Source organism: Carassius carassius, chromosome 25 (assembly GCF_963082965.1).
Source record: "Carassius carassius chromosome 25, fCarCar2.1, whole genome shotgun sequence".
Taxonomy (NCBI): Eukaryota; Metazoa; Chordata; class Actinopteri; order Cypriniformes; family Cyprinidae; genus Carassius; species Carassius carassius.
In genome coordinates, this window is record NC_081779.1 from 24,245,675 (window position 1) to 24,263,481 (window position 17,807).

At 36.8% G+C, this 17,807-nt stretch overlaps 1 protein-coding gene across 2 annotated transcripts in view; it reads right to left on the reverse strand.

Annotated features, from left to right (window-relative positions):
* Positions 1–17,807, reverse strand: part of LOC132104465 (semaphorin-4A-like) — a 52,262-nt gene that overhangs the window by 21,451 nt on the left and 13,004 nt on the right. For both annotated transcript variants that reach the window (XM_059509949.1, XM_059509948.1), the window contains exon 2: positions 2,624–2,866. In XM_059509949.1, the coding sequence (XP_059365932.1) occupies positions 2,624–2,717 (94 nt within the window). In that variant the 5' untranslated portion in view covers positions 2,718–2,866. The remainder of the gene's footprint in view (positions 1–2,623; positions 2,867–17,807) is intronic.

A 17,807-nucleotide genomic window follows, 5' to 3' on the forward strand; every position in this document is an offset into this window, starting at 1 on the left:
CATAGTTATTGTAAGCTGCTGTTTGAGCAAACTGAAGCACTCTATTAACAATCTATAAGCTATAGGCTTTAGCTTAACCAAACGCATTCTATATGAGACAAATTTAATTTATATGCATAATATAAACAATATTACAATGTACAATTGCACAAAAGACTGTGAATGCACAAGCAAACTTAACTGTGCCAGTCGTGTGGATCCGTTGTGGATGCGCTCTTCCCTTAACAACGCGCTAAAACATGGGCGAACAAAGATTTCGTCATTATTTTATAATCTCATTATAATCTGACAGACTTGCCCTGCACATTGCAGTTCACTATATTTTCCTTTTTGAAGTGTTTCCAATGATATTTCAAGTAATTAAAAACCATCATGGTGTGCATCTGAAGTGTCTCTGCAGGAAATAATGCATTATTTATCGGCTCTAAGATATCGGACAAATTCTCGTATCGATTCGATAAACGATAATAGAAAAATTTACATTTATTGGCCGATACGAATATGGTGGCCGATATATCGTGCATCCCTAATTTTAAATTCATATTGCTAAAAACAAAAAACAACAAGCATATACTGATGCAGGCTACTGCTTATTCTGTCAAGTCTGATTTTCATGTTTCTGCAGCTAGTGTCATTCTGCAGTAATTATCGGTTTGCATGTGTCGACATCACATCTGACTCAATCACCTGCATGAGTGTGAGCTGACTCACTCTGACATGTGCTGTAATTGGTAGCGCTGGGAAACAGAGACTCAGAGTCTGAATTAAGCCCTGTAATCTTCACACTCACGTCTGGCCATTTACATGACGAGTAAGCAAACACTCACAGTCAAATGACTGAACCTGAATTAGCAAAACTGATGTATCTGCATGTCTAAACAACTGTACCTCTGTCTTTTAGTTGTTCAGATAAACAAGAGGAAACTCTTTTTAACTGATTCTTGTTACTTTTGCCAGGTCAGCCTGATTCTGCCCTGCTTTGTTATTTTTAAATAACTCTGCTTCAGAACAAGGGACTTCATTCATAAAAAAATAAATAAATGCTGCTTTGGGGAGCATACTGACTTTTTGCATTTATATTGTGGCAATACTGTAGTATATATTAAGCAATCATACCAATAAAAAAATATTTTGAAAGTGAAATTAGTAAACCGCTAATCCACACCAAAGCAAACATATAAGAACAAAATTTAAAACAGTGACAGTCAGATAAATTCTAGCTTTATATGGCAATAAATTCTGCTACAATTCCTAGATTTTAATAACCTTTGAGAAGGACCTTGTTTAAGTTATTGTGAGGCCACAGGAGATATGAAACCTTATCTAGAAGTTTCAGCAATATATCAAGAGGCCTTTCAAGGACATCTGCACCAAAACTCCTATTGAGGTGAGGGACAGACCCTTCCACTAAAGAGGATCCATGCGAGGTCTTTCATTCCTCGCACATCCAATGCTTTCTAGAGCAAAAAGTATGATCTACATGAAACAATATTTGTTGTAATGATCTCTCTTAGGCTTCCTGCTTATCTTTTCTTGTTAGTGAAAAACTAAATCATTGTCCAGGAGAAAGATTTTTAACAGACTTCTAGCCCAGTTGCAATTTAAAGATAAATAAATGATAAAAATGGATAAACATTTTGTGCAAACTGAATCTGTGCAGACTGACTCTAATGCTTAATGTCTGCAAAATCATTCTGAAATGATGTATTCTTGATAATATAGGTATTATTTTTATATCAGTATAAGTATTATTTATTATTTTTTACAATTAACTATTTTCTCCAATGGAACTATATGGACAATTGTGATTATGACATTCTTACATTAGCCACACAAAGAAAACAACAGCATATCAAGTATTCCTTTTTCATAGTAACTTTTCTTAAAACAAATAACTTTTAAACTGCATTTACACTGAATTTGAAAACACAAGCCATGTTCTTGCAGGTCTGTGGCATAATCACAATCTCATCTAAGCATCTCATCTAATCCAAGTCTTTCAGTAAGTACCTGTACCAGTCACTGCAGAGCACGGCTAAACCAAGTGAACCAGGGTACATCTCACGGCCGTGTAGGTGGTTATTAATTTCATTTTAAACAAGATCACATTAAAAGAATTCCTGATAAACTTTGTTATTCATATATTATAATTTATGACATTTCTAAAAAGGCCCTCAAGTGAAATTTAATAAAATGTAATTTAATTTTAATTAATTTACCACTTAACATATTAAAAAATAAACATGCTTATTTTTTATTAGTTTACAGAAAAAAGCGAAGACATTTTGAAACCATGTTGTTACTGTTAATTAAAACTAAAACTATAAAAAAATAGTTTGTTAATTCAAGTAAAGCTTAAACTAAAATATAAATATTAGATTAAACAGTTAATTTCAGTGAATTGCCAATGCAAAATTTTGAATTATAGTTTAAGCTAAAGTACTTAAACCGAAGCACTTAGTACTTAAACCGTTTAATGATAGACTATACTTGATTATAAAATTCATCTTAATTCACTTTCTGATAAACACTATGGGCCGAAGATAAAGAGAACGTCAGCAGCTCACAAGTTATTCAAATATAAAATACAAATAAAATAAAAAAGGTATTCAATGGCACTTACCCATGGGAAAAGAGAGTCGGGGGAGGACATGAGAATGACAACTGAGGACAGTCAGAAGAGACAGACAGGCACAAAGTGATGCTGAATGCACCATCCTGATGAAAACCAAGAGGCCGCTGAAGATGAGCTGAAACCAAAGACCAGTCTATCGGTCACTGTCGGGTTCTGCTCCTGTCCTTTCAGCACTGAGTAACCCACGGGGACACCACTTCAAACTGCCAAAGGAGTCTGCCGTCATCTCATCTGCTCAGAAAAATTAAGAGTGGGTTAGATATTGTTAGACGAGTCTAAGTCATCACTTCCTCTAAAGTCACCTCTTCCTCTATCAGAATTTTTGCATGAGCTTAAGTAAGTCAAGAGATTCCATACATCAGCACATGACTATCTTCACCAGTGACTGGGGGAGGATATAAAAAGGGACTACCATCAAAAGAAAGTCAGTGTGATGATAAATTGTAATGTGACCATGAAAAGTGCATAGTGCAAATGGATCAATATGCTTATACTTCCATTTAATAAGGCCATATCTCTACATATTTACAAAATAGAATAAAAATAACTTTAAAACGGATCAGAAACTGGGAGCAAATTTAGCTATGGAGAAAACACGGAGTGGGGTTTCTCTCATCAGTGAATGTGAAGTGGGAAATGGAAAACTCAATGAAGCTGGAGGGTTTACAGGATAAAGCATGCTGAATCATGTCTTATCTTATGACTACCGTGTTTTTCGGACTATAAGTCGCACCTGAGTATAAGTCGCATCAGTCCAAAAATACGTCACGATGAGGGAAAACACATATATAAGTCGCACTGGACTATAAGTCGCATTTATTTAGAACCAAGAACCAAGAGAAAACATTACCATCTACAGCCGCGAGAGGGCGCTCTCACGGCTGTAGACGGTAATGTTTTCTATTGGTTCATGTCAAATTAATTTTGATAAATAAGTCGCACCTGACTATAAGTCGCAGGACCAGCCAAACTATGAAAAAAAGTGCGACTTTTAGTCCAGAAAATACGGTATATAATGGAAATCACTGAAAGACAAAAACAGAAACATGGTGACTGGTGTCTTGTGCTTAAACCAAGATTTACTAAACTCTTGGTGATGTGAAGTGCTCTCTTGACCATTGTGCATTTAAAAAGTATATAATAATTGAATAATTCTTATTTCAGGAGAATGTTTTTTGTTTACTTTCTAGAATAAAAATTCTTTTACATTATTTAGAGTATAAAATCTTAGGGTGACAGGTAAACTATACACATGATATTACTTCTTATTTGATGGTTACACCATGAGACATGTTTAGCGTCATTCTTGAAAAAGGTATAAAAGTTTGTTTTGTAAAATCAACATATATATATATATATATATATATATATATATATATATATACACACACACACACACCGGTATTTATTAAAGAATGGCAGATATTTCGGCCAAAGTGGATGAAGATAAAAAAAAAGTAATTTATTTTATCTTTGTTATTAAAAATATAGTTAGTTAGTTAGTTTAATTTAGCATTTATTAGAGAGAAGCAGTCAACAGCATAGGTTCAACGTACTGTTAGTGTTTTTATATCATTCTCATTTGATTTTTGCACTGTTGTTGTTGCTAGGAAATCTTTGTTTACTGCGTATATGTGGCAAGTCATGTTTGTTCTCGTTTAGCTAATTAGTAAGGCGTGGCCAGCTGAACTAAATAACCTTGAATCAAGTTTGATAAAACATGGGTCCTTGCGTCAAAAAAAAAAAAAAAAAAGTGATCCGAACTGAGATTTGTGATCTGTTGAACCAATGTTCTTCCAAATGTCTTCTACTTCTTTACTCTCTATTCCAATTCGTCTCTGGAACTGCCAGTCTGCTGTAAACAAAGCAGACTTTATTTAATCTATTGACACTCATTCAAATCTCAGCCTCATGGCCCTAACTGAGACCTGGATCAAACCCGAGGACACTACCACTTCTGCTGCCCTCTCCACTAATTTAACATTTTACCACATCTCAGACCACTTCCTCGTCCCTTTAACCCTCAAACGGACTCCTAACACAACTCGCACTCCTCCGAAGATCACATTTTAGCATAACCTACGGTCACTCTCCCCCATCACCTATCCTCTATAGTTTCATCCTCACCTCCCTCACCTAGGGTTAGTGATATGATGATATATTGGATAGACGAAATTAAAAGTCTATCATTTCATATTATGCTTGATTGTTTATTTTGTGGTGTTGCAAAATACATAGTTTATGGTAATACTTTTTCATCATGTGGATGACTGCGATCTTTGCACGCCACCACGGGGCATGAAGGGGAGATAGAACCAGGTGGAGAACGACCAGCCAGGACAAAACGAGAAGCTTGTTTCTAAATGAGGGACTACATCTGTAGCATAGACACACATTTTTGAGCACTGCAGTTAAACAACTGATTTTTAAGCCGTTGAAAGAAAAACAACAGAGCTAACTTAGAGCATCGTTTCAGTTTCTGTGTGAGAGGAGCAAATTTTTTGCCGCTTTATTGTATTTGAACGATTACATAAACACACTTATATGCGTCAGAATCCTGGTCTTTGCAAGTATCCTCAAACACCACGATTTAGGTCTTAAGAGAGAGTAAACAGCTGAAAAAGAAAATGCATATGTAACAGGATCCTGACTTTGGTCGTAAAGGGTTAGTTCACCCAAAAATGAAAATTAGCCTGTGTTTTACTCACCCTCAAAGCATCCTAGGTGTGCGTGATGTTCTTTCAGACAAATCCAATCGGAGTTACATTACGGAGACCTGCATGTATCTAATACAAAGGCATGCTTCTGTTTTTCTCTCAACTATTTACTTCGTTTAGACATAACAACCGTGTTTATATGTAAACTCTCTGTGTTTCTGACAGTATTAGCACAATCAGATGTGAAAGATAACTTAGTCCAGTAATCAGGCTCTGTTTGACAGGGTTTTAGTATAAGCTGCGCAAATAAATGCTGATAATGAACGTGGATTTGCGCAGCTAGTCAGTTAACAATGGCTCGGTGTAGTAACAGCTGCTCTATGTGAAATCACGTACCTGATGGAATTTACCGTTGATCAGAGAACCGGCTTTACTGATGAGATTCGCATTTGATCGGCCGATCTTGATCGGTGCATCCCTAGTTTTAAATACTTTATATTTAATGTGTTGGTTTAGGCCCAATATTAATGTTAAACTGCTGGACTTTAAATTAAATCGAATATTGATTTTCACCGTTGACTGATTTTGCAGAACATTTAGACTGATAACTTCCAGGCGTAGATGCGGCAAATTTGTCACAGGACGCGCGATATGACAGTTGCATCCGACTATATATGAACTAGCTGTTTTAAATACAGTATTTTTATATTTAACGTTAGTTTATCAGTATGTTTGGAAGTATATTTTTTAGATTACTGGTGATTCCATAGTCTCTCTCTCGCGTGCACCTGCTCGGTTTAAAACACCAAATAGTTATGCTATGACAAGAACAAAGAGTCTCGCTCTTGCTCCACCCATGCACAATAATATCGTGTATCGTCGATCTCACGGGCTGACGATAAGACGATTTGAAAAATGACCATATCAAACACTAATGTCTTCACACACGGACAAGTGTGACATCATATACCTCTGTAAATAAATACAATTTAAATTCACGTCTTGCACGTTTCAATGCACTTTAATGGAACGTTAGGTTCAAACTGGAATCATGGCAGAATATCGTGTGATGTCCACTTCGCAGGGTTTTTTTTAATTAAAAAAAAAAAACTTTTTAGCACTAAAAATAAAACCAATGCCATTCTTTATACTTATTTACAATTGTGTTTAAAGTTTTTCTACAGGTTATATAATTATGAAAAACAGTAAACAAGTTTTACCCAAATTTAATTTGTCTTTTAATTTATGAAATTTAAACATTTTATTTCTGGTAAATAAAGGGGATTTTCTATTAAAATAAAAACATGTAAGAAATATTGTGATTTATTTCTTTAAAAAATAAAGTTTTATAAATTTTTTCAACAGTAGTAGCAGTATCACATACATTTTACTAAATAATAGTAATTTTTCTAGCACAATGCCTTTATGTAAAAATGAACTTTTAGGCTAATGAATGCATATTTGTAATTTTAACTGAACTTAAAACTGGTGGTGATGCTTAAGATATTTTTGGTCATTGATGGTTTCTGTAAAAAAAAATAGTAATAGATCATATTAATTATTATTCATATTAATTATTATTAAAAGATAATACTACTACTAATTCTACTATCATACTAATGTATATCCAGTGCACTATGAATTGATGAGCTGCTGGGTTCATGAATATTAATCACGTTGTCTGCGTTCGGTCAAACTGATTTGCTGAAATCAAAACAGGGACGGTACTAAATCAGCGCCCAGCCAATGAAATTGCCATTTGCGCATTAGCTCCGCCCACTACCGGAGAAACCGGTATGTCTTCTGCTTGTTCAAAAATGAATATGAATAATTCTAAATGAACTCCATTACACGAAAAGACAATAAAGAATAGTTTACATATAGCGTGTCGATTCAGCGTGGTAAGACTCTCACTCTCACTCTCACTCTCACTCTCTCTCTCTCTCTCTTTTGCATGTGTGAGAAACTGAAAAGATCGCTTGATGGAGAGAGAACTCTGAAGCTCAGATGCTGAAATTAATGCAAGCGTCATGCGCTTCAGTCTATGTAGTAAACAAACCCGCACGTCTCTGCCATTCATTAATTCACACAGAGACGCGCAGAACACGGATTCATATTTCAAGCAACATTTGCGGCTTAACATTTACAGATACTGGTCCATATGGAGATTTGATTTAATTAATTTATGCTAACTTTGACAAATTCTATGACTGTCCATATTAAAATGTAAGTTTCATTTTCATGACTGGATTTTGAGATTCCGTCCTCATTTTCTGCTTCGCGGAAATCATAGCGCTGAACCGGGTTTGAACGGGACCTCTGTACTACCGGTACTTAAAGAAACCTGGTACCGTCACATTTAAATTTTTTTAGTACCGACTTGGTACCGAAGTACCGGGTCTTTTGACAACACTAGGTTGAACTGTTCTGGAACAGTGTTGTAAATACAACTTAACCACTGATTTCTAGTTGCGTCCTCTTTTGGAAGGCCAAACAAAGTATTTTTTCTTTTACAATGAAACAGCATCTCCACGACATGGCACTGGCGGCAACAGTGAGAATCAAAGGTTTACAACTTTCTTTACGAGAACATTTGGGCGGAATTATGCAAATCTTCCCACATTGTGACGTAGATGTGGGCGCATGTTTAAATTAGGTGTTTTAGGAGGGTGTGGAAGAGTCTTAACTTTTATAAGAATATATCTTTAAATATATTATATTTCTTGTAGTAGTAAATATACTTTTTATGTAATGCTAAAATACTGCTGGTTCTTTTCCAGGAAAGAATGTGAAAGTGAAAAATAATGGATATATACATTTTAATTTTAAATAATTTTTTATATTTAATTTTTATTGATTTTACACATAAGTCAATATCGAATAGCAAATCAAATAAGGCATTTTCTTCAATATTGCACAGCCCTACTAAGTAACTAGTTAATAGTAAGAATTGATCCTTGAACTGAAGTGTTACCTTAAAATTATAAACAATTTCTTAAGTTAACTTTGAACAACTCTTCTATAAGACATCCCATCCAATTTAAAAACGATTTTCTTTAAATTAATAGCACATTGAAACCCTGAGGCTATAAACCAGACTAGATTTTCAACACAAAACATTTCCAGTTGGATGGACATTTGAAATTAAAAGAAGTGTTGGTTGGATACTGCAGTTTTGATCCACCACATATGACACTCAGCTGGAATTTCATCTGAGTCATATCTTCACTTCCATCATATGACAGCAGACACTGAATACTACAGAGTCATTCACATCTGATTAAACAGAGCAAGATAGCTTTCCTGTGTGTGAGAACAGATGAGTGATTAGCAAACTCCTGAAGAGTGTGAAATTACACAAACCGTATGGGATGTAGTGTGACAGCATTGCACAGGAACTCTATACGGGTTCCTGTTTTAACCAAAGATATTTATTATTTGGAGAGTGCTATCTGGTTGCATTGCTCTCAATGACAGCTGCTTGGCTGGCGCATTTTGAAATTCTGCCATCTTTGCTCATTGGTGCTCAGATTTGCTCAGGTTTTATTTTAGAGCCACAGAAAATTATGTCATGACACTGTTAGTCTCGAGTAGCCAGACCTTCAGGCTGACAGCAGAATATCTGGTAACCTTGGGTGCTTTGAATGGCCAAGGACTGCCAACGAGGCCAAATGACTGACAGCTAAAGTAACCAATCATGTTTTGTTTTGTGCCGCATCATGTTTAGGGGAGTGGAAATGTCCCCACAATAACAGACCAGTGTGTAAATCTCTTGGACATATTTTAAAGATTCTATGCCACAAACTTTAAATATTTCACATATTTTTGAAAATCCAGCATTTAGCTGATCCCCATAAGCGCTCATTGTCACAGTTGTAAACATGGCGACTTTCTTCTAACATGAGGGGGGTTTGGTATCTTTGTTTCCAGGTGGAATGTTAAAGAACACGACACGCACGTCTCCCGGAAATACTGTATAACTTAACCAATCCAATGACGACTTTGTCAGAACTCCTGAATTGGTTTCAATTTGGTGTCCCATATGCATCAGACTTTCACCCAACAGTCTGTGGGCGTGACGTCTGAGGCTGAGACTATGACACAGTTAACTGACACCATAAGAACTTATACAAAGTCCAGTTAGCAAGAGTTTTATTGTGATAAGCAGCAGACAAGAAAATATAAATGCAGAGTATTTAAATATTGATTGCAGAAAATGCAAGTACCATCAATGAAGAAAGATATGGTTTCTCCTTTCTCAAATCATTTGCTTGAGCGGTGGTATAATTACAATATATACTAGTAGGGGTTATAAGGACCATGCTAACCAGCAAAACCTCAACCCATTGGGAAGCATAATTGTATATAGCTGACCTCAAAGTTAATAGACATGGACCAAGTCAATACCACGTTTCTCCAAACTCGGATATTACAATATTTCCAACTCCACTTACATACAATCCACCAGGGCTGGGTATCAAGTTCGACTTTTTAGGCACCGACTGAATCACCTCGATAGTATTGAGTATCAAAACAGTAAAATCATTCTGTACTAAATTCTGATAACTAAAGGGTTAATCTCATCAACATCTGTGAGCCAGTAAGCGTGCAGCATGCGTAATTTGCCTAAATCATGTGCTGTTGATTGGCCGTGTTAGGTTACATTCACATTGTAGCATAATTCTGCATAAGACAATTTATTTACATTTATTCATTTAGCAGACGCTTTTATCCGAAGCAACTTACAAGTAAGGACAGTGGAAGCAATCAAAAACAACAAAAAGAGCAATGAAATATAAGTGCTATAACAAGTCTCAGTTAGGTTAACACAGTAAACATAGCATGGGCTTTTAAATATAATAAATAAAAAAAAACAGATAGAATAAAAAAAAAGAATAGAGCAAGCTAGCGTCTTTACACACACACACGCACACACACACACTTGCGTAATAAATGAAAAGAAAATAGAATACAAAAAGATTAGAAAGGTAGTTCGATTTTTTTTTTTAAGAATATAATTAGAATAGTGTTAAAGATAAATTATAATACATTTATAAAATGTATACTATGCTTTTACTCAAAACTCACTTTAAACCAGTGTTTTTAATAAATTACTGCGATCTAATGAGGGTTTTGGTCATATAATGTTGCATAAATATGTTATTTGTAGCCTTTTATGTAAAGCTAATCACTAAACCTGCTTAGCATTTCTAAAATAAACTTTTATAAAAGTTTTATAAAAATAGGCAGAATCATACAAATCATATACTGTTATAATTGTGTTATTGGCATCGTGTTTCATCCCTGTAAATGTTTTTCTGGAAGTGTATAACGCGGAGACAGGCCGCGTTATGAACGTGTAATATGATTGACAGATGAGCACCGAATGAGCTCCGTGTCAGAACAGCGATCGTGAAGGAGAAAACACAGGCAGACAGCGCTAGAAACAGTTAATGCACATCAGATCATGTAAGTCAGTGGAAAGTGAATGGAAATTATGATTCTGTCTAAGCTATGCGTTTTAAAACGAAAATGTACTAGTGTAAATGTAGCCTGGGGCATTAGTCCTGGGGACATCATCAGTGAAGACAGGGCTAGTTGGTCTCCTTAAGTGGACATACTCATTTTTTAAAAGAACTGCTGAATGATTTTAAAATCTTAAGCATGCAGCAGTGATACTCACATACTGACTTTAAACTGTTCATTTTGCACTGAAAACTATTTTCACTGATTTATTGTGTCAGTTACATTTGTGCAGTAGTTTAGGAGATCAATCTTTAAGTTAAAAAACCTCAACAAACTGAAAAAAAAAAGAAAAGAAAAAACCTTATTAGGTAATGTCATCTTGTTAAAATGGATTTCATAAAATTGGTATATATATAAAAAAAAAGTATCGTTCAGCAACCGGTCTTGGAGTCAAGGTATCGGATACATTTTTTTTAAAGAGCAGGTCATATGGGTTTTTGAAAAATATCTCTTTTGCGGTTTATAACGTAGCTATCCTTCAATGAAAACAATTTTTTATTTTTTTTAAAAAGTGCATGATAAATAAAGATTTTGTCTCTCAAAAGAGAGAGTCGCCTTAAGGAGTCTTAATACTTTTGCATGTTACCGGTGTATACCACCAGCATAATCCCGCCCACGAAATACGAACACAAAGCTACAAACACTTCTGCTATTAGTGTGTTTACATCATGTTGAGAAGATGCGGTCTTCAAGGATACCACAGAAATACATCAAACCTTTTTTTTGTGCAAGTCATTTTATCAAGGACTGCTTCTCTAATCTTGGCTTTTATCTTTATTAGCTTCTAATCTTCTTAATTTGGACAAGCTCTCCTAACCACAACCAGTAAATAGTATGATTAATACGTTATATGTACATTTTCAATTGAGTGCTCAAAATATCAATATTATACAATTCTATATTATATATGTTTTTGTGCTAATATGCGATGTATCCCCAATGCAGCTTTAGGTTTCCAGGTAAAGCATATTACTCTCTGATGAAGTTCTGATAATTTTCTGTGAACCCACCATTTCCTAAGAATGTGTCGATTAATGTAGATTGAGGTTTTTCTAATTACTTTGTTTAATAATATAGAATGTGTAGCATACAGACTTTATAATCATTGTGAAATTGCGGTTTATTTTACTGCACCAGCAGTTATAGGGTTAATGTGGGAGAGCCGAGCGAATGATAGGCTGCTGCTCCTGTGATACAACTTTTCTGCGTTCTGATTAAAAGTTCTTAAGACATTACAGTAGACCCATTTTGGTTTACAAACGGTATCGTATGCTGTGCGGTTTGAACAAAAATTCATATCACGGTTTTTTTTTTATATTATGCCGGTTTCCCGGTTTATGACGTTTTTTTTTTTTTTGTTCATGCATAATCAGGTGTACAATGAATTTTCTGCTGGTTGATATTCCAAGACGTGCTTTTAGTCCGACAGCACTTGCATAAAACGGCTGTTTGGTCAATGTCGGATTTTTGGAAACCAAAAACCCTAAAAAACAACAGACCAGGCTCCTCTTTTTGGCACAAGTTCTTCTGTGTCATGTTCTACTAGTTCTGCAGCATCCATCTTCCCTGTAACGCCTGTTTCACACATACTCCGTCTGCAGTGTGTATGCAGTCCGCGGCACAGACTCATTGTGCTTTCACATAAGACGTGTTTGCAGTCCGCTACTAATCACATCTGTTTAGTCCACAAACACATTTGTTCATTGTTTTGATTTCATATGTAAACAAAAAAAAATAATATATATATATTTTTTTCCAGCATTGTGAGTCTTTAATCACAGAACAGTAACAATCTTTCATAGTTATAGACATTAGTTTAAATGTGAATGTGCGTGTGAAACAGCTTTAATTAGTATACAGTCGTGGCCAAAAGTTTTGAGAATTACATAAATATTGGAAATTGGAAAAGTTGCTGCTTAAGTTTTTATAATAGCAATTTGCATATACTCCAGAATGTTATGAAGAGTGATCAGATGAATTGCATAGTCCTTCTTTGCCACGAAAATTAACTTAATCCCAAAAAAACCTTTCCACTGCATTTCATTGCTGTCATTAAAGGACCTGCTGAGATCGTTTCAGTAATCGTCTTGTTAACTCGGGTGAGAATGTTGAAGAGCACAAGGCTGGAGATCATTATGTCAGGCTGATTGGGTTAGAATGGCAGACTTGACATGTTAAAAGGAGGGTGATGCTTGAAATCCTTGTTCTTCCATTGTTAACCATGGTGACCTGCAAAGAAACGTGTGCAGCCATCATTGCGTTGCATAAAAATGGCTTCACAGGCAAGGATATTGTGGTTACTAAGATTGCACCTAAATCAACAATTTATAGGATCATCAAGAACTTCAAGGAAAGAGGTTCAATTCTTGTAAAGAAGGCTTCAGGGCATCCAAGAAAGTCCAGCAAGCGCCAGGATCGTCTCCTAAAGAGGATTCAGCTGCGGGATCGGAGTGCCAGCAGTGCAGAGCTTGCTCAGGAATGGCAGCGGACAGGTGTGAGCGCATCTGCACGCACAGTGAGGCCAAGACTTTTGGAAGATGGCCTGGTGTCAAGAAGGGCAGCAAAGAAGCCACTTCTCTCCAAAAAAAACATCAGGGACAGATTGATCTTCTGCAGAAAGTATAGTGAATGGACTGCTGCGGACTGGGGCAAAGTCATATTCTCCGATGAAGCCCCTTTCCGATTGTTTGGGGCATCTGGAAAAAGGCTTGTCCGGAGAAGAAAAGGTGAACGCTACCATCAGTCCTGTGTCATGCCAACAGTAAAGCATCCTGACACCATTCATGTGTGGGGTTGCTTCTCATCCTCCAAGGGAGTGGGTTCACTCACAATTCTGCCCAAAAACACAGCCATGAATAAAGAATGGTACCAAAACACCCTCCAACAGCATCTTCTTCCAACAATCCAACAACAGTTTGGTGAAGAACAATGCATTTTCCAGCACGATGGAGCACCGTGCCATAAGGCAAAAGTGATAACTAAGTGGCTCGGGGACCAGAATGTTGAAATTTTGGGTCCATGGCCTGGAAACTCCCCAGATCTTAATCCCATTGAGAACTTGTGGTCAATCCTCAAGAGGCGGGTGACAAACAAAAACCCACTAATTCTGACAAACTCCAAGAAGTGATTATGAAAGAATGGGTTGCGATCAGTCAGGATTTGGCCCAGAAGTTGATTGAGAGCATGCCCAGTCGAATTGCAGAGGTCTTGAAAAAGAAGGGCCAACACTGCAAATACTGACTCTTTGCATAAATGTCATGTAATTGTGGATAAAAGCCTTTGAAACGTATGAAGTGCTTGTAATTATATTTCAGTACATCACGGAAACAACTGAAACAAAGATCTAAAAGCAGTTTAGCAGCTAACTTTTTGAAAACTAATACTTATGTAATTCTCAAAACTTTTGGCCACGACTGTACATTTATTGTGAAATGACTGCATTTCCGTGTCAATCCATGTTCATGTTTCACTTTAATTCAGCACATGCAGCACAGCAAAAAAAGACTCAGTACGTTAACAAATCGCTGCACTGCTGCAGATGCACCGCTCCTTGCTGCAGATGCACCGCTCCTATGAACGCTGGAATCCGTTGTAACGGTTATGCAGTTCATCGATTCATTGGTTCTGAACTAATGAATCACGGTTCGTTGAATCTAAAACAATGCAAACCCAAAGCTTGTAGATTTTGAATTCAGGCATATAAATCCAACTCTCTCTAAACTAAATGCCTGGCGCCAGCCTGGCTGGATTTAAATTATTTACGACACTCTGGACGAAAAATTCCACAGTCACGTGATCAGCCTCAAAGGAGAAACGAAACATTCAACAACACACACACACACAAGCACACACACACAAACTTTTCTTTACACTCTTTATGTAAGTCCTTAATAATATGTATTTTGAATAGGTTTGTGTGTTGCATAAAATGGTTAATCCTTGTTATGTGAGGATTATAAATTGCTGACTTGTAAATTGGAAATGTTTCTCCTAATTTTAATGTTCTCAAATAGAATCATGAGTTGTAACCCTACCCCCCTGACCAGGTCGTAAAACTTTATGACCTAACAAACAGGACAGGAAAGCTAACTCTTAGAAAAGAGAATAGTACCCTTTTATTTTCTCAATGTATTCTAAATGTATTGGGTATTGCCTTTTTGTGCAGTAGATGTTTCCCCATATAAATTGGAGTATCTGCAGTTTTATCATGTGTTAATCAAACTTTAAATGTGTGTAATTCTGCATATGAATGTAACGTCATGTTTATATCAGTTATATATGCCATTTATGGTATCTTTATAATCGTAAAAATCCGATGGTGTCGAATCTCGACGACAAATTACATCGTTTCAGAAATACAGTCTTTCTTAAGAAAAATGTTCAATTCTGTCAGCTATAACTCACGCGAGGGGGTGGTTCCCCAGAGACAAAGGAACGTTTTTCCAGCTTCAGATTGCTGACGTTCATTGGTTGTTGAACAGTCAAGCCATAAGAACTGACCCAGGAAGTTCCTCCTTGTTCCTCTTGCTCTTCTTCGCGCTCTTGTTCCGCTCTTCTATCGCCGTTGATCTCAGCACGGCGGCTGAGAGAACAGCCGTTCTCATGGCTCCTTCGGGAGCTTTCATCTCCGTTGTTTTCATTTCTTTTACTTACCAAGTTCCTCTCTACATTCGTTGGAACTCTACATTCTCTCTCTCTCTCTCCCTCATTTGGATTCCGTTATGTCTTGTACAAAGTTACTGTCTGTATTGTCGTACGCATATTTACTCTGTGTGATTTGTAGTTTGGTTTTAAATAATTGAACTAATGATACATCAATTCATGATTGCCTCAGTCTAAACGCTCACATCACGAGTGAATGAAATGTCTGATCTTTAGCTCTTTACTTTTTAGTAACTAAAATTTCATAATGATAGGATAATGTTTTCATGGCCAGATAATATTTTTCCTTGAATTATAAGTGATAACTTTATTGAAAGTTGATAAGTTAATCTTACGGCCGTTTGCTGGACAAACCACTGTTTGATTTGCGGTAATTTACAGTAAGAGATATCACTATAATTGATATGAAGAATGGAATATTGACATATTAATGAGTAAATTACAGTGCCTTGTAATGAGTTATTGATATATACAATTGACCTATTTTTCATCTTCAATAATTTTAATGTAACTGTCATATGAGATATATATTAATCATATTCCTGATTAATTATTAAAATTCCCTATATATCATTTGAGTTAATTATAATGTACAACCCAGTGCGGCTACACCGTTAACATGGGTGCTTAAAAGCTGCAGACGGAGTATGTGTGAAACAGGCATTATAACGTAACACCAGAGCACAGCTGAGTTTACCCTCACCACGCCTCGCAGTCGCTGCTTAGAAGTGCAACATTGTAAAGGGTCCGTCTGAAACAGTGTCACGCGGCCACGGCGCAGCATAACGTTCGTTCCGAACGCTGAGTAATTAAATACATCGGTATGGCGGTATATGAAAAATGAATATTGTTACGAAAATACACACCAGTTTTCGGTATGAACCGGTATACCGCCCAGCACTACTATCCACCATTATTGTTTTAAGTGATCACAGTTTAGCAGCTTAACTTTAGCTGTGTGCACGATTCGCTTGCCTTGCATAAGTGTTTTTGTATTTTGTCATTATTATAAGTACACTATATTATTGTTTTATGTAAAGGTGCTTTGTCATTGGTAACACTCGCTAACTGGCTCAAGGACCCCTAAAACCTTTAACAATGCGTGCAAACATACAGATTAATAGCCAAAAAAAAGTGAACAGAGAAAAAACGTAAAGCATCCTGCAGCAATTAGGCTATTGGAAACGTAGCCTACACTTAACTTTTCAACTGTTAGCAAATCTTTTTTGCTTTTTTTCCCTATTGTTTTACATGTTCTTGTTAAGAAACACGGGCATGTAAACATGATCGGGGTAAAGTCGGCTTCTTAGTCTGTTAACAATAAGGCTAGCCTCGGAGAAAACGCGCTCTGACGGCACAGACGTTGTCGGGACTCACAACGGTGTGCTAAGAGACTAAGTTTTGTGAAGCACTTCGTGTTTTCGTTTCACCACTAAATGGGATCCTCATCTGGTGGAATACATGGCTCCAGCAAGAACTGTTCCCACTCGTCTCGGCTGGACTCGCTGTAATCATCGTTGAAGAACTGGCTCAGCCTTTTCCGACAAGTGGGCATTGCTGCATCCTCTTCATCGTTGGTGGCGGCGGCAGCATCCGCACCACTCGCATCAAGGAAAATGTTCTGATAATGTTCAAAAAAGTTTTTTTTCTAACTTCTCTCATGTTTTCATCATGAAACTGGAGATGTTTGTGCAGAGGGTCTAGGGCAGACGCGAGAAGAGGAGTTTTCACTGCATTCTCCAAGTTAGCGGTGTTTATTCGTTGCTTGAGAGATGCCGCAACAGTGTTCTTGAATTCGGTAACTTTCTGTGATTCTCCACGGCATATTTGAAGTACTGTAGAAGACCGCAGTTCTTAGGGGCCGTTCACATATTGCGTCTTTTGCGCGCTCAAGTTCGTTATTTCCAATGTAGGTGCGCGGTATGCTCGTTTTTTCCATGCACACGTGTCCGCACCGCATCGAGTTAAAAACATCTCAACTTTTCAGAATGCCGCAAGCGTACCGCAGGTCATGTGACAAGAACTAAACATTCAGCTTTATCTTTTCCCGTAACAACGTTGAAAGCTCAGCCAAGATGAAGGAGCTGATCATAGCTGTATATGGTTTGCCATTTTGAAATAAATTTAGTAGCAGAGCTACTGAAAGCGATTTTTTTTGTGATGCAAATCCATTTATCCTTTGCTGAAATTTCCGCGTCTTCATGGAGAGAGCGCGTCATTGTTGCTTAGCAACGGCAGACGCCTCAGGAGCGCTTCTGACCGAGCGCTTTGGAGAAGGAGAAAGCAGCGCGCCTAGCGTTTTCCACGCGTTTTTAGGCGCGATATGT